Source organism: Hemiscyllium ocellatum, chromosome 25 (genome assembly GCF_020745735.1).
Source record: "Hemiscyllium ocellatum isolate sHemOce1 chromosome 25, sHemOce1.pat.X.cur, whole genome shotgun sequence".
Taxonomy (NCBI): Eukaryota; Metazoa; Chordata; class Chondrichthyes; order Orectolobiformes; family Hemiscylliidae; genus Hemiscyllium; species Hemiscyllium ocellatum.
This window is the reverse complement of record NC_083425.1, coordinates 50,617,308-50,642,894: the sequence shown is the minus strand read 5'-3', so window position 1 is coordinate 50,642,894 and position 25,587 is coordinate 50,617,308. Positions and strand designations below refer to the sequence as shown.

The 25,587-nt window shown below is 44.8% G+C and overlaps 1 protein-coding gene across 3 annotated transcripts in view; it reads left to right on the top strand.

Annotated features, from left to right (window-relative positions):
• The first annotated feature begins 259 nt into the window (after window positions 1-259).
• LOC132827674 (voltage-dependent T-type calcium channel subunit alpha-1G-like) overlaps window positions 260-25,587 on the top strand; it is a 32,510-nt gene continuing 7,182 nt past the window's right edge. The window contains exons 1-2 of one of the 3 annotated variants that reach the window (XM_060844317.1): window positions 260-1,400; window positions 5,089-5,232. In XM_060844317.1, the coding sequence (XP_060700300.1) occupies window positions 1,057-1,400; window positions 5,089-5,110 (366 nt within the window). In that variant the 5' untranslated portion in view covers window positions 260-1,056 and the 3' untranslated portion in view covers window positions 5,111-5,232. Of the gene's footprint in view, window positions 1,401-1,981; window positions 2,055-5,088; window positions 5,233-25,587 lie in introns of those variants that run through there. The other 2 variants (XR_009646024.1, XM_060844318.1) reach the window with 2 other exon arrangements.

Here is a 25,587-nt window from a genome sequence, read left to right as displayed (position 1 = left end):
GGAGCCAGAGCAACAGACTTCAAGCAACACTTCCAGTAAACCTGCCGGCGGAAGATTCTTTCTCATGCAGCCTCCCCTCTCCCACTCTCCAAAAACAAAATGAATTTGCCATCAGTTATTCTTGCCTCAGAATATAATAAAAAGAGACATCATCGTTTATAGTGGGATCCCTTTATTTGCAAGAAGCACGCATCTCTCTCGTTATTTTTTTATCTCTCTCTTTTAAAATCTCTTGTCAGCTGTTGGTTTTCACCAGGACTTCAGGAGAGTGGAAAAAAAAATCATTATGAGTGGGAATTAAATGCATCACAAGAATTTGCATCAATAATTTCTGCTTCAGGGTAAAACAAAACGAAAGAGAGGGGAGATCCTTCTGCGAGGGTTGTGTTGCAAAGATACAGCTTTTGATTAATTTCATCATCATCATCCTCTGAAGACTACAGATTCTCCGGGGGAGAGGATTTTCTTTCAAAAGAGCTTTAATTTTGGTCTTTAAAATGTAGTTTCTTCTTTTATGTTTGTGAGAGAGGGCGGAAAAATAAATGCATTGTTTCGGCGAGGGGTTCTCTGTCTCTCTCTCTCTACAATAGTCAATGAATTCTCAGATGTTTCACAGAACTACTTCATCATCTCTGTAGAGGAGCCGAGACAAAGAGATCTTGCACAACACGCTTGAAACATCTTCCAACTCTAAGCAACATTCTGTTTGTCTTATTTTTTTAAGGAACTAAATCAAAAGAGAGACAGTCCCTATTGGGGATTCACGTTGTTGTTATGTAAAGATGGTTTCCAAAGAAGATGTTAGATGAATGGGAGAGAGAGCTGAAGATTTCACCAGTCAATGCAAAGCATTTTCGATGTGAAGGGGGAAAGACTTGACCTGATTTTTGCTCTCACCATGCCTGAGTTGGAATTGACTCCAAAGGAGCAATTTGATGTTCTGACAGCTCTTTAAGAACCAGCAGGAGAGACGGAGAAACAGGGCGAAATCCCTTGAAATTGTTGCTTCCAGGGACTGTTCGAACTCTCACTTGGCTGCCTGGGAGAGGGGGGGAGATGGCTGAGGATGAGAGGGACACCAGTCCGAAGGGAGAAGGGAGAGCGCCTCTGCCCACTACTTTCATCAAGCTGAACGACCTGGACCGAGAGGGCAGGCGGAGGGAAGTGCAGGAGCCCGGCGCTGAGTGCAAGGAGCCCGGCTCGGAGTACAGGGAGCTCCCGGAGGGAGCGGAGGGCAGCGGAACCCGGCAGGAACCGAGTGCCAGCCAGCAGCACCTGCCTTACCCTGCCCTCGCCCCCGTCGTCTTTTTCCATCTGAAACAGACAACTCGCCCCAGGAGCTGGTGTCTTAAGCTGGTCTGTAACCCATATCCTTTACCCCAGCTCTCGCACACTGAACGGTAGGGGGTTTTTAATTCCTGCATTGACTTGTCTGCCTGTCTCCTTTTCAGTGTTTCTGCTTCCCCTCCACCCCCTCCTTGGTTGCCTACTAGTGCTGAATCGCTTTATTCCGAATGTTTAAAAAAGTGAAAAGTTACACACATCTAGCTCTGTAATAAAGAGTCTGTCCAATTCACGCCCTGTTGCTGAACATTGGAATATTGCTCTGAATTAGAGAAAGGGCTGTTTTATCTCACTGCCCCTCTCCTCCCCCTCCCGGGACGGTTCGACTCCTAATGCCGGCTGATGTGTGAATGGAAATTGGTCCCCTATGTTCTGGGATGTTCTGCAAAGAGCGAGCGAGTACCATTAGCCGGCTGCACGCTAGGAAGCCGGGCTGAAGGATTTCCCTGTGTGTGTGTGTGTGTGTTTTGTTGGTTTGAATCATTGGGATTCTTGAAGGGGTGGGGGGAGAGAAAGGGATTGCTTCATACCAATGGAGCTGTCTGTCAGTCACTCAGTCTGACGGTCCAAGATCCCCAGGCTGAAAAATCCGACCAGGATTTCTGTTGGCTTTCAGTGGGCTCTTTTGAGCTGAGCACATGGTCGTTGTCACGATGCCTGTTCGCTGTGTACAAGCCTCAGAATCGTTTGATTCAAGATATTAAAGATGGGTAGGGGATGGCTGCATTCACTTAACAGGAATCTCTTGTAGTTGTGTTCTCGGTGTACCTACCTGTACATGCACAGCTTGTATAGGGACAGCTTTCTCTATCTGTACCCAGGTGGTGAGCCTGTCTAAACCCACAGGCAGGAGAAAGTGAGGACTGCAGACGCTGTAGCTCAGAGACAAGAGTGTGGAGCTGGAAAAGCACAGCACCTACAGGCATCTGTGTGCACATTGGTATCAGTGTATATGTGAGGATGTATTTATGTACACAGCAGTTTGTGTGTGTGTGAGAGAGAGAGATTCTATGTACAGCTGTGAGTTTTTGTGCTTCTGTTCAGAAATCCGCATGTGGATTTATATTTCGGAACAGATTTGTGAAATCTATGCCCAGAAGTATCTTTGTGTGTGAATAGAAGTGTTTGTGTAGTTGAATATATCTGTGTATGGGTTTGTGTGAGCAGTATAGTGCAGGATTAAAGATGTAACAGCAGTAAAATGCAGCAGTAAAGGAATCTCTCACAGAAGACGCACAAAAAAACCATACATTGGTGTATATATTTGTGCCTTGTTTATATTTGCATATAGATTAATCATATAGTATTTATAAGCAATAATCAGAGTCAGGCTAATCAAAGCCTACGCTGGTCCCAAACAGAGGTTGTGGAGTGACAGAACTGACAACTTTGAGTGGGAATAACATTAGATGAAATTTTAACTCATTGAAACCCGGTAATGGGGTTGACTTTAATTTTCTGTTCTGGCATTATCTCGCATGTATTGCTGAGGGTCTCTGCCACTTCAGGATGCCAATATTGCATGTTTCATTTACTCTTGGTGAAAATAGGTCAACTCCAGAAACGATGATTCATGAGCAAATGTTAGAGTGAAATACCTGTGGATGCACCTGTCATTTAGTCAGCGCTGTTCCTTATATAACAGTAAGGGAATCAGGCTGGAGTGAAATCCTTTGCTTCCTACATTCTGGAGCACGAGTTGCTGCTGTCTCTTGCACATAGACATCAATGTGCACATTTAAAAGAAACAATCCTGCATTACTGCGTATGAAATCTATTCAGGAGGAATATTAAACAAAAATAACTTTTGAATCCTGGCTTTATTCCATCTCAACCATTCATGGATAGATTGAGCCCTCCTCCCCACTCTCCCCCCACCCCCACCCCCCATGTGGAACTTGCAACACTGAGCTGTTTCGCAACTATGGAATACATTATTCAATTTCCAAATGCCAAGCCCCAGAACTTTCCTGTGACTTCAGAAGTTAAGGTTTCGGTAAAATCTGGCCCACTCCATTCTTTTGAATCAAAACAAAAATACTGCAGATGATGAGGCAGAAGCAAATGTAGATAGCGCTGCAGAAACTCAGCAGGTCTGGCAGCTTATGTGGGGAAAGAAACCGAGTTAATGTTTCAGGTCTGAAATTACTTGAACAGAGAAGGTTCACAAAAGAATTACCAGGATGTTGTCACGAATGGTTTGAGTTATAACAATAGGTGAATAGGCCAGAGCCCTTTGTTTACTGGAATGTAGGAGGTTGAGGGGTGACCTTATAGAGGTTTATAAAATCATGAGAGGCATGGATAGGGTGAAGAGGAAAGGTCTTGTCTTTAAGGTGGGGAAGTTCAAAACGAGAGTGCATATTTATAAGGCGAGAGGAGAAAGATTTAAAAAGGGGCAACATTTTTACAGAGAGTGTTTCATGTGTGGTATGAACTGCCAGACAAAGTGGTGGACGCAGATACAGGTACAATGTTTAATTAAACATTTGGATATGTACATAATAGGAAAGGTTTAGAGGGCTATGGGCCAGGTACAGGCAGGTGGGACTAATTCAGCTTGGGATTATGGTCAGCATGGATGAGTTGAACCCAAGGGTCTGTTTCCATGCTGGATAACTCTATGACTCTCCATCAGAACCATGCCAATCTTTGCTGGGAGCTTCCACACTGACTCCCTTATACAACAAGCTGCGAAGTGAGAATAAAAACCTCAAACTGTTCCTAATGCTAAGCTGAGAACCATGTCTTCTGTGTTGTAGCTGCTGGGCCTCACCAGTGCTCTAACCTTCTCTAGAATTGTCTTAGTCAGAGAGTGGTTGCCATTTCCAATGTTGGAGACTTGGTTTCCCAAATTGTATCCACTGATTTGAAGGAATTCTAAGTGAATCATGGCTCTTGAAGTTTCAATTCTTAGTTCTGGCTCTAGTGCAGGTTTCATTGATGCAGGCTGCCTCGATATCTCAAATTTAGAATCATAGAATCCCTACAGTGTGCAAGCAGGCCATTCAGCCCATCGAGTTCACACTGGCCCATGGAAAAGCATCCCACCCATCCCCATCCCTCTACCCTATACCTGTAACCCTGCATTTCCCATGGCTAACCCACCTAGACGGCAGATCCCTGGACACTATGGGGCAATTTAGCATGGCCAATCCACTTAACCTGCACAGCTTTGGACTGTGGGAGCACCCAGAGGAAACCCACAGAGACACGGGGAGAAGGTGCAAACCCCATGCAGACAATTTTGTTTCTTCCTCTATCCTTGTAGAAAGTGTTTGAAAAATGTAGATTTAACAATGGAAGCAAATGGACCATTCTGAAAACTCTGAGTTAAATGCAAATTTTGTTTTTCGATCCTGCAATTAAAAATACAGAAATGAATCTTAAATCACATTAATGTAAAAACAATGGTGTCTGCTCCTTAAGCCAGTAAGTATCAGAAGTGGATTCTTATGGAAACCTATTCCTTCTACCTTTGATGCAGCATAAATCTCTAAAAAGGTCACACATGTAGGGACACCCAGAGTTACTGTATGTGGTTAGGCACTGTGAAAATACCCCTTTTAAGAACTCCCTGTTCCTGCAAGGAGCGGTGAGCAGTAAACAGCTTCCACACTCACTACTGGGGAACAAAAACGACTGAAATTTCTGACAGGAGTTACACTTAAATCAAAAGCTGTTTTGAAGATTTTCACAGCCAGGGTAATGCAATGAAAATAACTTGATGTTTCTTATCCCAAGAGAGAAGAAGAGGGGAAAATAAAGCCTGCTGCTGGCAGACACTGGTATGAGGATGGGCACAGAGCTCCCCTGCTGCCCAGGATGGTGCCAGCAGGGAAAACAAAGTACAATTTACTTCGTCATCGCTGTTTGTGGAATCTTGCTGTGCATATGACAAAGGCCACATCTGTCCCATTTGCTTCACTTTAACATATGGAATTTTCTAAGTTATAAAATATCATTTCAATGCAAATTCCTTTTGTTGTTTAATTTGATCCGAGTCAGCAAGACATTTGCGTTTTGCTCGCTCTTCAGCGACAGTTTAACTTCACAAAGACATGGCAAATGTGCTTTTTAAAAGGCTCGTCCCTCAGACTGTGTAGCAAGCAGCTTAGTTCATCTTCCAAAGACCTCCAGAGGACTCCCATGGACCTGCAAGGTCTCCACTCTCAGTCAAGGGTCTTGTTGGAGTGAGGCTGCAAACAGGAGGAACTTTTTCACACTAAGGGTGAGGGAAATCTGAAACTCTCTCTCACATAGTCCTGGAGATACTGGGGGGGGGGCTTTCCAGACTGAGATTCTGATAGGTAAGGTCATGGGGACAAAAGGAGTGTAAAGAGATTTGAGTTACTTTGGCAACAATTAGATTAGATTACCTACAGTGTGAAAACAGGCCCTTCGGCCCAACAAGTCCACACCGACCCGCCGAAGCGCAACCCACCCATACCCCTACATTTACCCCTTTTCCCTAACACTATGGGCAATTTAGCATGGCCAATTCACCTGACCTGCACATCTTTGGACTAACAATGTCTAATTAACGAGCAGTTCCTGTATCTACAAGCAGAAAATTAAATTTCTTCAGACTTTAGTAAACCATGGGGAATTACGGAATTAATTTAAAGATGATTATTTAAAAATTAAACGGTTAACTCTTTCTAAGTTGAAGTTTACAATTCTTCATATAAGAAGTTTATTTATATATAAACCTGCTAAATACTGTCTCATCCAATGGACCAAACACCAATATCTGAACTGGAGAACAGCGCGATACCATTAGATGTGCAGCCCCTATAGCACATGTGTGAACCAGGCCGATCCTATGGAGAGGAGGAAGCAAATTTGATGACAGAATTCTCATACTGAGGTGTAAGCTGAAAGTGCACACACACCCATTGCTGGCTGTGAGCACTTACCTTGTGGATCTCACTCAGTGGCTTGTCACCGGTGCTGCTGATCGCAGTAAACAAGATCTGGTGTATAGCTTGCCATCAGACACTTACTTTGTACCATTCTTTGTTGCATGTGAGAAAGTCACAAAAACTTCCCCACTTCCCAGGGAGGCGAAAACAAGGGACCACCAAGATAAGATTAGCTCAAATAAAATTCAAAGTAAACATATTTACAGAATTGGAATCCCTACCGTGTTGGAAACAGGCCCTTCGGCCCACCAAGTCCACACCGACCCTCCGAAGAGTAGCCCACCCAGACCCATTACCCTACATTTTCACCTGACTACTGTACGGCACATCTTTGGACTGTGGGAGGAAACCAAAGCACCCAAATGAAACCCACGCAGACACAGGGAGAATGTGCAAACTCCACACAGACAGCTGCCCAAGAGTGGAATTGAACCTGAGTCCCCGGTGCTGTGAGATAGCCACTGAGCCACCGTGCCACCCACCGTGATTAAGATGAAGTCACTGAGCATTGCAGACAGACAGCATTGAAACAGACCGTTTGGTCTAATCAGTCCATGCCAGCCATAATCCCAAATTAAACTAGTCCAACCCAGTTGCACTTGGTTCATATCCCTCTAGACCTTTCTTATTCATGTACTTATCTCAATGCACGTACATGTGAAACCTGCTGCTCCATGGAGTGGTGGGTGGTTGTACTTAGGGTGAAGTTAGATAAGTGTATGATGAGGACAAAGCAATAGATGGATATGAAGATGAAGAGGGGTAATTGTAACTTATAACCCCTGTCCTGTAAATATAATGCAAAATCCTCAAAACTATGTTTTATATGCAAAGATATTTCTCTTGAACCCTACAAGGCTTGGGTGGGCTATGCTAGCTGGAGAAGGTATGTGACAATAACATTGCAGGATAGTGGATCATCAGACAAAATGTATTTGTTAGCTGCTGGACTTGTAGAGTTCAGAGCTGCTCTCCAGTACATTCAAGAGACTGTCCTCAATCAGTTCAGCTACTTCACTGGAAAAACAGGGCTTCTCCTCCTCCCGCCTTTCTGTGGCCCATCTACAAATCTGAGAGCAGCTGGCCCCCGTTAAGACTGGAAAATCAGAGGATTGAGCAATGCCGGAGATGTGTGTATCAGATGACTGAGTTGGCACCGGATTACAGAGCCAAATCAACCTGCTCCACTGAGATTGTATCCTACAGTGTGAAGTGGAACTCTCGGACTGAATTGCTGCCTTATCCACAGTTAATAGATTTCTGATAAAAAGTGAAGTATGTGCTTTACGTTATTGGCAAGAGCAGCATCATGGAAAATTTGTTTTCCAATCTCCCTTCCATGTATGGGGAAGAAGTTTGCGGGTGTACCATTCCACACCAGTCTGCTGGTGAACCAAGAGGCCATTCCTTGCAAGTGATTATTTTAAGTCTCGGGTCTGCATTCGGTATTCTCCCTCACTCAGCTCCCTGCTGTACATGGACTCTATGTCACTTATATTCCATTCACTGGAAATATCTCAGGATATGAACGAGATACTGTAACTTCTCCAGCTTTTTATTATCCGGAAGGCAAGTTAGGAAACAATCTGGTGAGATAAGACCAATTGGAAGAACCAGCTTATTGTGCATGCATTATATGAATGAATAAGTGCAGTGTTTTCAGAATGTTTTGCAGAATGCCTGCATAGGAAGTGATATTCTAGACTTAACAGATCGATGGTTTAGGTTACAGCATTTGGATGTTCTTATTCAATCAAGGCAGTGATTCCTAATTTTGAGGTATTTCCTTCTCAAAATTCACATTTTGACCTTCCCCACGTCACACTGCATTGGTTCAAGATGGGCAGGTGTGCTGGCTTGTCTCAGGACTCTGTAAATGTTATTGATTTAGAAAACCTAGGTTTAAGGACCACCTTCCATTTTCCTGGTTTCCTGCTTTGGACACTTTGCTACACTCCCATGCCCAGCAAGCTGGCAGCTCGAGAGAAGCAAGCCGAGCTGGGTTGCCAATCCTATGGGCACATTGCTGGGTGTTAGAGTGCCTGGAAGGGATTAAATAGGTGCAGAAGTCATCGAGCTGCAGAAGTACACAAGCCCCAGATCTTTCTCCTTTCCTCTAAACATTGAGCTCTCATGAATGGTTCCACTCCCTCATTAACAAAACCAAATTACCATTGCCCTGATCAGGCAGCACCATTGTCTTGGTCAGACATTCCCATTGTCTTCGAGGAGAAAATGAGGTCTGCAGATGCTGGAGATCAGAGCTGAAAATGTGTTGCTGGAAAAGCGCAGCAGGTCAGGCAGCATCCAAGGAACAGGAGAATCGACATTTCGGGCATAAGCCCTTCTTCAAGATGCTGCCTGACCTGCTGCGCTTTTCCAGCAACACATTTTCAGCTCATTACCATTGTCTTGGTCAGATATTACCATTGTCCTGATCAGAAAGCACCAAAGAAAGGTTTTTGCCAACACTGTAGGGTTTATTTTTATTCATTCATGGGATGAGGGTGTCACAGGCTGGACTAGTATTTATTGTCCATTTCTAATTGCTCAGGGGGCAGTTAAAAGTCAGCCACCTTGTTGTGCCTGTGGAGTCACAGGGTGACCAGCAGCTTCCTTCCCGAAAAAGACATTAGGGAACTAGATTGGCTTTCCTTTACAATGGATCCATAGTTATTCATTCCAGCAATTCCATGATGGTAGGATTTGAACCTGGGTCCCCCAAACATTACCTGTCACTGCATTAAGAGTCCAGTGATAATGTCACTAGGCCATCACTACCTCCTGATGGTCATGATGTGAGGAACAGAGTAAGGCTAGGGTCAGGATTAGGCTTACCCTGACTCCTAATCCTAACACTAACCTTAACCCTAATATGAAGTTAAATTCTGGTTAATTTTTAAAATGGTATATATAATGGTATATTAAAAGATATTTTCAGCTCCCCTTTCCTGTTTGATAAAATTAATTAAACAAGCAATGACAAAAGCTGCAGATCTGAAACACACAAAAATAGAAATTGATAGAAATACTCAGCAGGTCTGGCAGCATCTACGGAGAGAAAACAAAGCTACTGTTTCAAATCCAGTGACCCTTCTTCAGATCTCTCTGACCTGTACCTAATCTCTCTCAGTTCATCATCGGCAGAGGTTGCAACAGGATAGGAGGGATCCTGAGTTACTGTCAACTCAGTTACACAGAGAGGGATCCTGACAGAGTAAGCAACTTACTCTCTCTCCATTAGGCAAGATACAGAGGAATGGAAGAAGTGCATCAAAACTAAATGTGAAGTGAAAATCCATGTTGCAAAGATTTTTCTGATAACTACCATCTGTAGGTTTTTAAAAATTTATTCACAGGGTGTCATTGGCTGGGTCAACATTAATTACCTGTCCTTTATTGCCCCTCAGATAGGGGGCGATGAGCTAACTCCTTCATGTGAAGTGGCACACTGACAGGTTGAGAGAGCAGGTTCCCAGGATTATGACCCAGCCACACTGAAGAGAATGCAATATATTTCCAGATTCAGATAGCATGTGGCTTGGAGGGGTAAAGGGAAAGCAGCAAATAATATCTCTGTTTTGATCATCGATTCCTGGCTGTGCAGAAAGAGACCATTCAACCCACCAGGTCCACACCAGCCCTCCATAAAGCATCCCACCTCGCCCAACCCTATATTTCCCATGGCTAACCCACCTGGACACGATGGGCAATTTAGCATGGCCAATTCACCTAACCTGGACACGATGGGCAATTTAGCATGGCCAATTCACCTAACCTGGACACGATGGGCAATTTAGCATGGCCAATTCACCTAACCTGAACATGATGGGCAATTTAGCATGGCCAATTCACCTAACCTGCAAATCTTTAGATTCTGAGAGGAAACCCATGCTGACCCAGGGAGAACATACAAACTCCAAACAGACAGTCACCCAAGGCTGGAATATGAACCAATTTCCCTGGTGCAGTGAGGCAGCAGTGCTAACTACTGAGCTACCGTCCAGCTTTTATTCCAAGCCTGTATCATTGCTGTGAAAGTGAAATCCCCTTCCTCTCACCGACACACAAAGTAATATCTGGGTGAGATTTTAACTGAACTCCCTGGATAGAAAGCCATCAGCGTTGATTGCTGATTCTCTCCTACAACCAATATTACAGCTCGTTGACATTAGCAAAAAAGGACAGGGAGGAAAAGTCAATTTTGCATCAGATTCTGTCAGTTTTCCAACATGTAGTTGACCCCATTAGTTCAAGTGTTTGAAAGCAATTGAAAGATGCTTAAAACGCGCCGCTGAGTATTCTGTCTCTAGGTGCTGCTCGTGCCTTTACATGCCATTGTGGAACCACCCCAGTGGCTGTCAGTCTTTGAGCTCTGCTGTGCATTTATCGTTCCAAAGCACCCTGGTGACAGTGCGCTGTGCTCGGTGCTGGAGCTGCTTAATGTCTCCAGCTGAAAGCAGCCCAATCCTCTGCTGACTGTACAGAGGGCCATTTAGTAGCGGAAAAAAAAACTGAGCATCCAGTGACTGCAATATTTGCCCTCAACACCATGACTGTTCAATGAGAGACAATTTTGCTACGAGTGGGACAGCCCAGATAGTAACCAGACAATGAGCTCAAGATTAGGCTGTCATTGCTGTAACCTGTTTTATTGCTGATGTTGAATCCATGCACAGTGGGAGTTGGTTGTCATAGAGTTACTATCCTGCAGAAGGAGACCATTTGGCCCATCGAGGTTCTATTATCTAATGCCAATCTGTTACCTATCCCTTCACCCCGTTACTATTTTAAAAAAACAAACATTCAAAGCTCCCTTAAATGCTTTATAATCTGAATGTTGGTAGCTAGACTGTGTTAATGAGAAAACTCATATTTTCTCTTCAATAAAAAACAAAAGAACTACAAATGCTGTAAATCAGAAACAAAAACAGAATTTGCTGGAAAAGCTCAGCAGGTCTGGCAGCATCTGTGGAGAGAAATCAGAGCGAACGTTTCGGACCCTACCTCAGTTCTGGATCAGAAATGTTAACTATGCTGAAGTTCTGAGGAAGGGTCACCGGACCCAAAATGTTAAGTCATGTTTTGTCTTATTTTCAACAAGCAACATAAAGATATTCCTCTGTGGAGTTTGTGTACTGGGTCAGGCAGAGCTGATTCTTTCCCTGCCAGGCTTTAGAGAGGTCAATGGCATCACCTGACTAGTACAGTTTGCAAGAACACAAGTTCTCCTGAAGACAAGTTTGCCCCATCATTTTCCACTGAGGAATTAGCTTGCATTTATTAGCTGCTAGGGCTGTGAGCCAGAAGTTGGAAAATGGGGTTAGTATAGTCAGATAGTAAAAAGTGAGGTCTGCAGATGCTGGAGATCACAGTTGAAAATGTGTTGCTGGTTAAAGCACAGCAGGTCAGGCAGCATCCAAGGAATAGGAAAATTCCTGATGAAGGGCTTATGCCCGAAACGTCGAATTTCCTATTCCTTGGATGCTGCCTGACCTGCTGTGCTTTAACCAGCAACACATTTTCAACTTAGTATAGTCAGATCTTTGTTAACTAAGGGCTGAATGGTCTTTTTCTTTGCGGTGCATGATGGTGAGTTCTGGGACCCCTCTGGCTCCCACAGAATAAGCAAATTCATGGTATGTTGAATGACGTTATAAAGAGCTCCTACTGGAGAATCTCCATTGCACAGTTTTGACTCTTCCACAGGCGGGAATTATAACCTTGTTCTGATTGTCAACTTGCTCTCAGGATGTGGATGATGTACTGGCAAGGCCACGCTCATTGTCCATTTCTGTAGCCTGGAAAGTGAAAGACCCTCTACATCTGTGGCATTTTGCCTCTGGGTCATTAGTGCCACCCTGTGTGGTTAATGCTGAGAGTGATATATGGGTTAGGTAAGGTAGGGGCAGCAGATTATTTCCCTGAAGGATATTAGACAAGTCAACAGCATCAGGTGACTGGCATAACTGTTGCAGAATGCCAGAGCACAAACAGCAAGGAGTTATCTGAAAAGCATTCCCCATCTTACTCCACCAAGAAGTCAGCTTGCATATAGAAAGCATAGACTTCCACTTTGAATAAGGTTCCTTAATGGACACATATGCCCCTCGGTGACTTTATGTGTGATCTCTTTCTGCATTATTTTAATGCAAAAGTTTAACCTATTCCACATGAGACCTATGTTATCACTGTATGATAACTGAAAAGTCAACCATTCGGATAGTAATTTGCTTCTCAAATAGGTCAGCTGTGTTAATGAAATATAACAATTCCTGGACAGTTTGTGTATGCCCACAGTATATCTCTTGTGTGATCCTTTATGTAAAAAGTTAATAGCATTTTATGTAAGGTCTTCTAGTATGTCGGTGATTGCAACTGAAGTCTTTTTTTTGCTTTATGAAGTTAATACATTTTTTAAAAATTCTGTACGATGTGTGAATACTGGCAATGCTGATATTTAATACCCAGCCCTGGTTAGCTTTGAGACATAGGTGGTGAGCTTTCAATGCATTGATGTCAGACATTTTATTTCATCCTACTTTGAGCTATATTGTCCTTTGGTCCTTTGGTTCCCAAGCCTTGTATTTGCACCTCACAATTTTCTGTTACTCTTGCGCCCAATGGCCTGGAGCAACAAAGAGAGACCATTCTATGATGGAGCAGAGTTCTCTCAGCTATAACTACATAGTGTCCAATGATTGGAAGACACATAACAGTGAATAAGGTCCATTTCAAGATGCTGCTAACAAAGGCACCCTCTTTGAAGGCTCAACTGTGTGAGTAGAGTGAACAATGGAGCTCAGGATAGAGTGCCCCTTTTCTAAATTACAATAGTGACTGCTCTTTATTGTTCATGAAGCACATTGAGATATCCTTAAGTTGTGAAAAGTGATATATAAATGCAAATCTTTCCATTTTGCACTGCTTTCTTAACTCAAACCAAATTGACTCAGCATTCTTCTGGCTTGATCATGGTATACATATTTTCACAGTTTGTTAGTTACCTTTGTCTCTGTTTGCACTGCCCTACTGTCGTCTCTCAGTCTTTAGTAGTTAGCGTATGTTCTTCCAGGCCATTGATCTTACCTGCATCAGACTAAGCAAAAAGGTGTAGCGAGATAAGATGCGAAAGGAAGTTGAGAGAACGCAAGGAGCTAAAATTTGAAGATCGCACGGAGAATAGCTTTGTCATACTTTTAAAATGATTGACTTTTGGATTAGACTACTGCCACCTAGTGCAGTATACAGTGATTCCATCCAGGCATTCCAATATAATGTGAATCGTTTCTGATTTAATACAGGGCAGATATGTACTGGATCGATGCAGACCTTTATTGTTAATATATAAATCCCAAATAAAGAGACAAAGTTGCTCTGTATTCCAACATTTCTCATTATTAATTGTGGAACTGCTGGAAGTTAGCCAGAGCTTTGCTGATTGCAGGGAACGACATGGTTAATGTGACACAGTGTGCCAATGTGGGACTTTCCTCTTGGAGCGACATTGCTGAGTGCTTTAAACCTGACACATCTTCACTGATTGCCTCAAGCTCTGCCATTACAGTAAACATTCTCTGATGCGTGTGCCTGGGGCAGTTTGCAAAGGTCTAACTCCCATCAGCAACCGCATTCATGTGGAACGGCTTTTGATAATGGGTCTCGTTTCTGAACTTGACACCTTAGCCTGTCCAGAGTCTTCTTAATATAATGACCTTTGTCAACCTCCTTACAACTTCCTAACGGTGAACAGCGACAATCACTGCCACTTACCTTAAACCTTTGAGGTGGGGTGTAGGGAAAAGCTGGATACAGTGGCGAAGATTTCGGTGTTCTGCTCTCTTACTGCTTGAGGAAAACACAGGTAACTGTGCCTACAGTTCCTCACAGAGTACGTATTGAAGGTTGGTCGCCCTGCCAGGCCACATGATGCTCTGTTGAAGGGGAGGGAAGGCAGGAGGTGATTGAAGGGGGATAGGGGAGAACACAGTGAGCCAAATGTCACGAGCTAGAGCAGGTACTGGCCTTGGGTTTAGCAGCCGCTGGAGCAGGACTGACATTCAAAGGGGAAAAAAAGAACCAAACTAAAAAACCACGACCAAATAAATATTCCTTAAATTGGAGAATATGAGCCAGTGAAGTGTTTCCTTGCTGAAGTGGAGAGTTACTTACCTCATACTCAAAGTGTCCGTTTGTTCTCTTCCTTTCTTCATTTGGTGGTCCCCCAGCTTGAAAAACACATGCTGTTTCGTGCGATGCCTGAAGGTTTGGATAGGCCCGGGTCCAGCTTCGCAGCAGCTTGTTCTCATTTAGTGTATTATGAGACTGGAATACCAGAGACAGGAATTTCAGTCGAGGATTTCTGCCAGTAGAATTCCAAACACACTGCTCTTTGAAGTTTTTTTTTGGGGGGGTTAGATTGCCATTTTATTTTAGGTTTCCCGTTCTATTGATCGCCTTTGTTTTCTCTTCCTTCTCCAGCCCCTTAATAATGTTTGGTCCCGAAAGATTCAAAACTTGACTTTGAGCTGTGGAGCCACTCACCCAGTGCAGTCAATAGGGATCAGATTTGGATTGTAACAGGGGCAAAATGGAATGTCATCCACTAGCCATGAGAAACCTCTATACCACAGCATGCTGCCAATTTGAAACTGTTCAAGATCTCTGGGTCTTTGTTTGACAGAGCATTCCAACCACACATCCCCACCACCATTCTCACAGGACCCCTCGATTCTTTCCCACTCCAAATGCCTTTCCAAACCAAGGTAACCCGTGAATGGCAGTGGAACGGTGGGATAATGTCACTAGTCAGCAATTCACAGGCCTTGATTGATTCTCTAAGGTCATGCGTTAAAATATCATCACAGCAACTCAAATAATGAAACTGTCATGGAGCAAGACCTGGGGAACACATCTACCAGCGCAGTGATCAAACATACAACCTGATCCTGAAACTGAGCTACAAATCCTTTCAAAAATCGCAAACCTGGTCAACATCTTGGATTGATTCTTGATGAGAAACATTGACGCACACACATTCCAAGCAATAACCATCTTCCACACGGTGGCACAGTGGTTAGCACTGCTGCCTCACAGCGCCTGTAGACCCGGGTTCAATTCCCGACTCAGGCGACTGACTGTGTGGAGTTTGCACGTTCTCCCCGTGTCTGCGTGGGTTTCCTCCGGGTGCTCCGGTTTCCTCCCACAGTCCAAAGATGTGCGGGTCAGGTGAATTGGCCATGCTAAATTGCCCGTAGTGTTAGGTAAGGGGTAAATGTAGGGGTATGGGTGGGTTGCGCTTCGGCGGGTCGGTGTGGACTTGTTGGGCCGAAGGGCCTGTTTCCACACTGTAAGTCTAATCTAAAAAGAGAGAACCATCATCCCTTCAACAACAATACCATCACCAATCTTGTACTATCAAGACAAACCAATCAGTGAGTGTTTCCAAAAGGAGAGAATCTAATTTGATAGTTTATTGGTAATATTATTGATAATTCCCACTATCAACATCCAGGGAGGCTACCACTGATCAGAAAATTTGAACTGAACCTGCCGTATCAATTCCGCGGCTACAAGAGCAGGTCAGAGACTCTGAATCTTGCAGCCCACCTCCCGTCTCTTCAGTGTCTTTCCACCATCCACAAGTCAGGAGGATGATGGAGCACCCTCCACTTGTCTGGATGAGGGAAACTCCAACAACATTCAAACGGTTTTAACGCCATTCAGAACAAAGCAACTCACTTGACTGGCATCCCACCACTGCCTTCAAATTCCCACAGCAACATTGAATGTGTCTTCCTAGTCAACTTTATGTTGAGGTTGTGCAGAATGTTGGTGAGGCCTCTTCTGGAGTACTGTGTCCAGTTCTGGTCACCCTGTTACAGGAATGGTATTCATAAACTGAATCAGGCTCAGAAGAGATTGATCAGGATGTCGCCGGGGATGGAGTGTTTATGTTATAAGGAGAGACTGGATAGAGTCACAGAGTCATAGAGCTGGACAACACAGAAACAGATCTTTCAGCCCAACTCATCCATGCCGACCAGATATCGTAAATTAATCTAGTCCCATTTGCCAGCACCCGGCCCATATCCCTCTAAACCCTTCCTATTCATATACCCATCCAGATACCTTTTAAATGTTGTAATTGTACCAGCCTCCACCACTTCCTCTGGCAGCTCATTCCATACATGCACCACCCTCTGTATGACAAAGTTGCCATTAGGTCTTTTTTAAATCTTCCCCCCCCTCACCCTAAACCTACGCCATCTAGTTCTGGACTCCCCCACCCCACAGAAAATACCTTGTCTATTTACCCTATCCATGCCCCTCATTAGTTTATAAGGTCCCCCCTCAGCATCTGATACTCCAGGGAAAACAGCCCCATCCTATTCAGCCTCTCCCTATAGCTCAAACCCTCCAAATCTGGTAAATCTTTTCTAAATCCTTTCAAGTTTCACAATATCCTTCCTATAGCAGGGAGACCAGAACTGAATACAGTATTCCAATAGTGGCCCAACCAATTCCCCGAATAGTTGCAACATGATCTTCCAACTCCCATACTCGATGCACTGACCAGTAAAAGTAACACACCAAAAGCCTTCTTCACGATCCTGTCTACCACTTTCAAGGAAGGCTGGGGCTTCGTCATTGAAGTGTTGGGGGCTGAGAGGTGACCTTATAAAATTTATAAAATCATGAGAGACATAGATAAGGTGAATGGCAGATATCTTTTCTAGGATAGGGGATTTCAAGACTAGATGAGAGGAGCGAGATTTAAGAAAGACATGGGGGCAATTTTAACAGAGAATGTGGAATGTAATTGCAGAGGAAGAGGTTGGTTTGGGTCCAGTTACAACATTTAAAAGACACTTAGATAGATACGTGAATAGGAAGTGTTTGGAGGGATATGGGCCAAGCATCATCAGGTGGGACTGGTTTAGTTTGGGAGTTTGGTCAGCATGGACTGGTTGGACCGGAGGGTCTTTTTCCGAGGTCTAAGACTCTATGGCTCTATTCCACCCCAGCCAACACCGCAAAAAGCAGAATATCTGGCCATCTTTGGAATCTTAAACACACAAAATGGCTGTGTGAATCCATAGGTTCCATCTCCAAAGTTTTTCACAGAGAGCTGGCTGGCTTTGGGAGTTGATTTCACAGCTCGATTTTTTTTGAGGGAAAAATGATCCCCCAATTTCCTGTTTGAATTTGTAACTTGCAGACCCTGAACTTTGAACCCTTGCCAGGTAGCATAACTTGTCTGTTCCAACACAATGGGATTCCTCCATAATCTCCAGGACTTCGCTGAAGTCACCTTGAGGCCTCTGTTTCCGCCTTCATTGTTTAACATCCTGCAATCCACCATTATCTCTCCTTAATCCTTTTATTTCGCACACTACAGCAAAGTTAATCGCAATTCCTAAGACATTGAATGGCCAGGTATTCTCAAACTTAGTTGCTGCCTGTGTCCTTGAATATTCACTTGTGAGTCTATGTTTGTGTGTAGCCTGATCAATACATAGCACAGTGATGCAAAAACTCAACTTGCTGTTGTTCAGAATATTGAATTCTGGTTGATACGATGCTAGTTTAAGTATCCAGTACTCTTGGGGCACGGATAGGGCACAGACAAATGCAACTGTTTCCCCCCAGTGCAATAAGACTGAGCTATGGTTATTAAATGGGTCCCAATTGCAGGCAGACTCAAGGCAGCTTTTGACCTCTGAACTCCTTGCCCATGAGGGCTTGGAGCAAAGCTGTTTGGAATTCACCACCGAAAACCTTCTTATCAGCTTTCAACCAAGGTCATCACTTAGAGTTGCATTTATACATAACTTACTTCCAGAGTGCCTTAGCTCTGTGATAGTACACTTGCCTCTGAGTCAGAAGGTCATTGGTTTAGGCAGTTCTCCTGATACAAGCTCTTAATCTAACAGAATACCTTAGAGCAGTACTGAAGGAGTGCTGCCTTGTCATTGGCATGGTTCTGTCGGGTAAGTCACTAATCTGATGGTCCTCCCTTTTTCTCAGGGGCTTCAATAGATTTCAAAGGTTTTGTTTTGGAGAGAGATTAGGCGAGCTCTCTTTCCAACATTCCTAGCAATATTTATCTCCCAACCCACATTGTCAAAAATGAACTATTAGCATTATCTCAGCGCAGTTTATAAACCTTGCAAATGGCTCCCCTGTTTTCTAGGCTTCAAACAGCCAGCACTTGCAAAACCCAAATCAAAATGTTTCCTATTTGAAGTGATTGCGTCGTACTTGCTGATCTATCCCAAATACGTTAACAGCTACCCCAAGTAAATTCAAGATAATTGGTCACGCTCAGAAACAGGGCTGAAAATGTGTTGCTGGAAAAGTGCAGCAGGTCAGACAGCATCCGAGGAGCAGGAGAGTCAACGTTTCGGGCATAAGCCCTTCTTCAGGAATCTTCAGGCTCATACCCGAAATGTCGATTCTCCTGTTCCTTGGATGCTGCCTGACCTGCTGCGCTTTTCCAGCAACACATTTTCAGCTCTGATCTCCAGCATTTGCAGTCCTCACTTTCTCCACGCTCAGAAACAATACGCATTTACACTTGCTGAAAGCAACATATATTCATATTTGGGGCTCATTCCCCTCAAAATAAAGGAATATGTTCCAGTCTTGTACCTGATTTGAATTATCCCAGATCCTGGAGTGCCTACAGTTCCCAGTTACTTTCCCTATAGCCTGTCAGAGATGATTTGCAAACTAATCAGAGCCCATTTTTTTCCTATGATTCAAACGGGTACAATTGTGTAATATTCAGCTTCCTTGTATTTGCCTCAATAAATGCAAGATGAAAATCCTCAGCAACATCTCGCGTTTGTTTGGTCAAATATAAGGAAATGCTTGCCAGTAACCACTTCAGGACATCCCAATGTCACGAAAAATGGTAAATTAAGACAAATTACTGACTTGTATTTTTTTTTGTTCCTTCGGTTAATAAAGTCCCAAAAGAAGGTAGAGGGCTCAAGTTCAGCCCAGGCAGTGGGTGTCATGGTAGCTCAGTGGTTAGCACTGCTGCCTCACATCACCAGGGACCTGGGTTCAATACCACCCTTGGGTGACTGTCTGTGCGGGTTTCCTCCGGATGCCCTGGCTTCCTCCCCCCACAGTTAAAGGATGGTGGATTGGCCATGTTAAATTACCCATGACATGCAGGTTTTAGCCATGGTAAAAGCAGGGTTATGGAGATTGGCTGGGATGTCCTTCAGGTAAAAATGAGGTCTGCAGATGCTGGAGATCACAGCTGAAAATGTGTTGCTGGTTAAAGCACAGCAGGTTAGGCAGCATCCAAGGAACAGGAAATTCGACGTTTCGGACACACGCCCTTCATCAGGAATGAAGGGCTTGTGCCCGAAACGTCGAATTTCCTGTTCCTTGGATGCTGCCTAACCTTCTGTGCTTTAACCAGCAACACATTTTCAGCTGGGATGGCCTTCAGAAGGTCGGTGCACACTCAATGGGCTGAATGGACTCTTTCTGCACAGTAGGGAATCTATGATTCTAAGTACCTTCAAAAACAACAACAGGGTGAGTAAAGATTTAATGCTGGAAGGAAATGTGTTAATTTGAAATGTTTGTAAGGAAGAATTACTTACATGGAGAATTTCGCAGGACATTCCAAAGGGCTTTACTTTAGAAATGTGGCCACTATTAGCAATATAAATACAGTGGTCAGTTCATACTGATGAACAAAGAAAATCACTCAGGATGCAGAAAATGTGAATGACTGGGAGATTTGCTTTTAGTGTTGACGGTTACCAAGATAACAACACAAAAAAAAATTGTGGGAAACGCTCAGCGGGTCTGACAGCATCTGTGGAGAGAAAGCAGAGCGAACATTTTTGGTCCAATGACCCTCTCTCAGAACTGAGGAGTGAGATAAATCAAACATAGAATATAGAACATTACAGCTCAGTACAGATCCTTCGTCCCTCGATGTTGCACCAACCTGTGAAACCAATTTGAAGCTCATCTTAGATTACTTACAGTGTGGAAACAGGCCCTTTGGCCCAACAAGTCCACACCGCCCCACCAAAACACAACCCACCCATACATTCACCCCTTCATCTAACACTACAGGCAATTTAACATGGCCAATTTACCTAATCTGTACTGTGGGAGGAAACCGGAGCACCCGGAGGAAACCCACACAGACGCGGGGAGAATGTGCAAACTCCACCCAGACAGTCGCCTGAGGCGGGAATTGAACCTGGGTCTCTGGCGCTGTGAGGCAGCAGTGCGAACCACCGTGCCACCCACTATTTCATCCTACACTATTCCATCATCGTCCACATGTCTGTTCAGTGACCATTTAAATGCCCTTAAAGTTACCGAGTCTGGTACTGTTGGCCAAATACTGGCCAAAACACCAGGAAAGTTTCCTCACTCCACTGGAGAGCTGCTGTGGGATCATTCATTTCCGACTGCACAGACAGGCACATGATCTGAACGGTGACACCTCTGACATCGCCAGCACTCCCTGTGCACTGCCATCAGCTGAGACTACCTGTGCCCCACTCACAAGGATCACGCTGGTCTCCATGCGTGTGAGAAACGGGAAGGAAAAGAATAGGATTTGGTAATGATGCCCCAGCGACTGAATAAACTGCAAGCTCTCATTGTCCAGGGTAACCCACGGGGGAGGTTGTTGGCAGCTAGAGGGCTGTTAGCTGGAGACAAGAAAGAGCGTGCTGCATTTGTTGGTTCATGATTCATCCACAAGGTACTAATCAGCCACGGCTGTTACAGTAAAGCCCATGTGACAGCATGGCGGCGAGGGCCTGACGTGCATCTCATGCGAGGATTTCCTTTAACATGTTGATATGAACTGGATCCAAGCTGCAGTGTCTGGGTCTCATTTGCAGACAGTCCAGGGACCTCCCTTTTTGACAGGGTGTCGAACCCTTGGCTTTCCCCTCCGCCTGGCTGTCTGACAAGCACTGAGTAGGAGTCACTGAGGACGCACAATGAGAAGGGACCAAGCAAACCACACGAACACTGAAATTACACTCGCCAGATTTTATTTTTCTTGGCTTTTCATCCCCACATTACATTCCAGCCTCTCGAAAAGTAAAATTAAAATACATGGTCTAACCTTGCTGATGAATACTTCAGTCCTGTCATGTAACGTGTGTGGGAGAAAGGATCAAAGTCTGCACAGGTGTGTGCGAGAGAGAGTGGAATTCTGTGTGTGTCAGAGAGTGTGTGTGTGTGTGTGTGTGTGTGTCAGAGTGTATGTGTGTGAGTGTGTGTATGTGTGGCAGTGAGTGGGGTTATGTGTCACAGATAGTGTGTATGTGAAAATGTGAGTGTTTGTGTATAGATTATGTGTATATGCTTATGTGTGTGTTTGAGAGAGTGTGTGTGTATCAGAGAGTGTATATCTTTGTGTGTCAGCAAGTGCATGTGTGTGTGTATCAGAGGGTGTGTCAGAGAGTGCATGGGGGTGTGTATCAGGGAGTACATATGTGAATGTGTGTGCGTCAAAGAGTGCATATGCGTCAGAGAGTGCAAATGTGTGTATGTATCAGAGAGAACATGTGTGGGGGTTTGAGTGTGTATGTCAGAGTGCATGTGTGTGTGTCAGATGGTGCACGTGCATGTGTCTGTGTGTCAGAGAGTACACATGTTTGTGTGAGCCAGAAAGTGCATGTGTGTGTGTCAGAGAATGCATGTGTGCGTGTGTGTCAGAGAGTGCATGTGTGCGTGTGTGTCAGTGAGAGCATTTGTGTGTGGGTGTCAGTGAATGCATGTGTGTTTGGGTGTGTGTGTCAGAGAGTGCATGTGTGTGGGTGTCAGAGTGTGTGTGTGTGTGTGTGTGTGTGTTGTGTGTGTGTGTCAGACAGTGCACGTGTTCATGTGTGTGTCAGAGAGTGCATGTGTGCGTGTGTGTCAGAGAGTGTATGTGTCTGTGGGTGTCAGAGAGTGCATGTGTGCGTGTGTGTCAGAGAGTGTATGTGTCTGTGGGTGTCAGAGAGTGTATGTGTGCGTGTGTGTGTCAGAGTGTATGAGTATGCGTGTGTGTCAGAGAGTGTATGTGTATGCGTGTGTGTCAGAGTGTATGAGTATGTGTGTGTGTCAGTGAGTGCATGTGTATGCGTGTGTCAGAGAGTGTATGTGTGTGTGTCAGAGAGTGTATGTGTATGCGTGTGTGTGTCAGAGAGTTTATGTGTATGCGTGTGTGTCAGAGAGTGCATGTGTATGTATGTGTGTGTGTGTGTGTGTGTGTGTGTATCAGAAGGTGCAATGAATATGTAAACATGAGAAATTGCTTCACCTTCCAATGCACAGGGCATTGTGTACATCCAAGGCCATGGAGAAGAGGGAATTCTACAATTAGGTTTTGCGTGGGGCATTTGCTGGCACCTCTTGTTGAAGCAGCGAGGGACCATGTGCCCCTTGGAAACATTCACTGAGTTGCCAGTGTGTAGGGCTAACCTAATAGTTTCTGGAGATCTGTGTTCTTCCACAGGATGGGAGCCCAGTGATGGAGGATACAGTGAAACATGTCATGTTTATAACACAGAAGGTTCCATTGGACTTTATATCAGGCACAAGTCAAATGTTAAACTGCAAGCAGCACTTAGAGCTCAACACTGGGTGTACACCACCAACAGCAACCAGGGAGCAGTGTGTATGATTGTGAACACTGGGCTGTCTGCATCCAGACTACAGGTAACCATGGGACATGTGGCATTGAACAGGGAGGAGTGGCCCTGAATTCGGAGCTGTTCTTTGTCAGACGAACATTATTAAGCCAGTAGCTCTCACATCAATACATATAGGCAAAGAAGATGATGGCAGCAAATGCTGAAAGATTGGAATAATTATACTCACACCTTGAGGATTTCCAGTAAAAAAACGTATCTAAAAAGAATGTTACTCTTTTGGAAGTCAAGCGTCTTGTATTCCACTCATATTAAATGCCTTTCTTTTAGTACAGTGAGTAGGTCAGCACTTTTTTTAAGATCCTACAGTTGTTACACAGCAGCATAATTCAAATAATGAGCTAAAGGCCTGGCTATCTGGATTGTATATGGGTGTGGTTCAGGCAGAGGGTTTTATGGGTAAGCACATTTCTATAACAGAACAACTCGTTCAAGCTGCTGACTGCGAGCCAGGATGTGTTTTTTTTTCAGATCTGCATTTTCAAAAATAAAATAACAGAGAACCACATTTCAGTCACTCTGCTCAAAGTTTCTGGCTTCACCCTGAAGCCTAGCTCCTGGAGTCGTTCCTGTGTTTTTTTTAAATTCAGAGCTGGGGCTAATTAATTTCTGGGCTTTCCAAACTCTTGGCCCAGAGGAGCTGAACTCCAGTGTGTGGATCACGAGGAGTGTCAACTTCACTGGGTTCACCTGCCTGTGCACCGGGAAACAGGCAGTGAGGGGCTGACTTACCTCACGCACTCTCACCACACTCTCCACAATCAAACACTGCTCACCCCCAACCGTTCCAGTCAAAGGAACTTGCTCATTTTTAAGGCCATTAGTAGCCCTGACGCAGCGCCGGCTCTCCTGCTTGGGCTGACCCTCCAATTCACCTTAAAGGCAGGGCAAGCGGCCAGGCAGGGGCTGGTTCAGGCATTGAGACACCAAGGGGCAGATGGGTAATTGGCAAGAAGGAAGCTCAGCAAATACAGAGGAGTGAGGGATGGTGAGGGGGTGAGTGCGAGCGCAGGAGTGAGAGAGGCTAGGGGGAGGAAAGGATGGACAGGGAAGGAAGGGAGGATAGAGGAAGGAAGGGGAATAGGGGAAGGGAGAAGGATAGAGATAGGAAGGAAGGATGAGGAAGGGAGAGAAATAGGGGAAGGGAGGGAGAACAAGGAAAGGGAGGGGAATGGGGAAGGAAAAGGGTTGGGGAAGGGAGGGAGGATAGGGGAAAGAAGGGGAACGGGGAAGGGACAAAAATAAAGGAAGGGATGGTGGGTGGGGTAAGGGAGGGAGGATAGGGAAAGGGAAGGAGATGGGGAAGGGAGGGAGGATAGGGGAAGGGAGGGAGGATAGGGGAAGGGAGGGAGGGTAGGGGAAGGGACAGAGGATAGGGAAGGGAGGGAGATGGGGAAGGGAGGGAGATAGGGGAAGGGAGGGAGGATTGGGGAAGGGAGGGAGGGTAGGGGAAGGGACAGAGGATAGGGAAGGGAGGGAGATGGGGAAGGGAGGGAGATAGGGGAAGGGAGGGAGGATTGGGGAAGGGAGGGAGGGTAGGGGAAGGAAGAGAGATGGGGAAGGGAGGGAAGATGGGTAAGGGAGGGAGATAGGGGAAGGGTGGGAGATAGGGGAAGGGACAGAGGATAGGGAAGGGAGGGAGATGGGGAAGGGAGGGAGGATAGGGGAAGGGAGGGAGATAGGGGAAGGGAGTGAGGATTGGGGAAGGGAGTGAGGATTGGGGAAGGGAGTGAGGATGGGGCGAGTACAGGAGAATTGGGAGGATGAGGGTTCCAATGAGAATAGCCAGTTACCTGTGCATAAGGGGGACAAAGTTTTATTGAAAAGCACTCCTGTCTCTCCAGAATGAGTGTGTGATTCGAGTTGCTGTTTATAGCCTGTGATTGCGTGTTTTGAAGTCAGTTTGCCGAATGGTATTTAGCAATGATTTCCTATAACTTGTCATCAGTCTCTGGGCCGCAGCCAGCTCTTCATGCACATTCTTGTAATTAAAACAATCACCAAATATTTCAATTTTCTGTTCATTTTCAGATTGAGTTGGAACGCTGGGGAGTTGCATGTTTTGATTATTTTTCCTTTATGTGCTGTGATATCATTCCATATGTTTTTAACACGGTTTCCACACTTAATACAAAAGCTTTACACATGTTTAGATATCCAAATTTGGAAGCTCAGTGTAACATTATTAACTGTTGCTATGGAAATGCTCTTTACCATGTGGCTTTTGTTTTATCATTCCAGCATTCCCTACCCAGCGTTTTAAGGTGGATTGGAATTGCTAGCTGTTTCGTGACTGTCTTCTTCCCGTGCATTCATATATCTGTGTTTGCTCAGCTCCCTGCACCCTTCTAACATTCCTACATCTCACCCCCGAATCCCTCAGTCTTCTTTCCATCTCCCACCTTTATTTTCAAGGATTGGGCTGAGAATCCCTGTTGGATTCCCTCCTTATGGAACTTCAATGGTTTGTCACCTTCTTCTACTGACTCTCCCACTCTCCCTGCCTGCCAGGAGGTAGATTGGGAGGATTTATAGGCTGACTATTGGGCCCCATAATTCCAAATTCAAATCCAAAACCTCTGACCAGGGTGCAGGGTCTCCACCCACTGCCCCAGTCA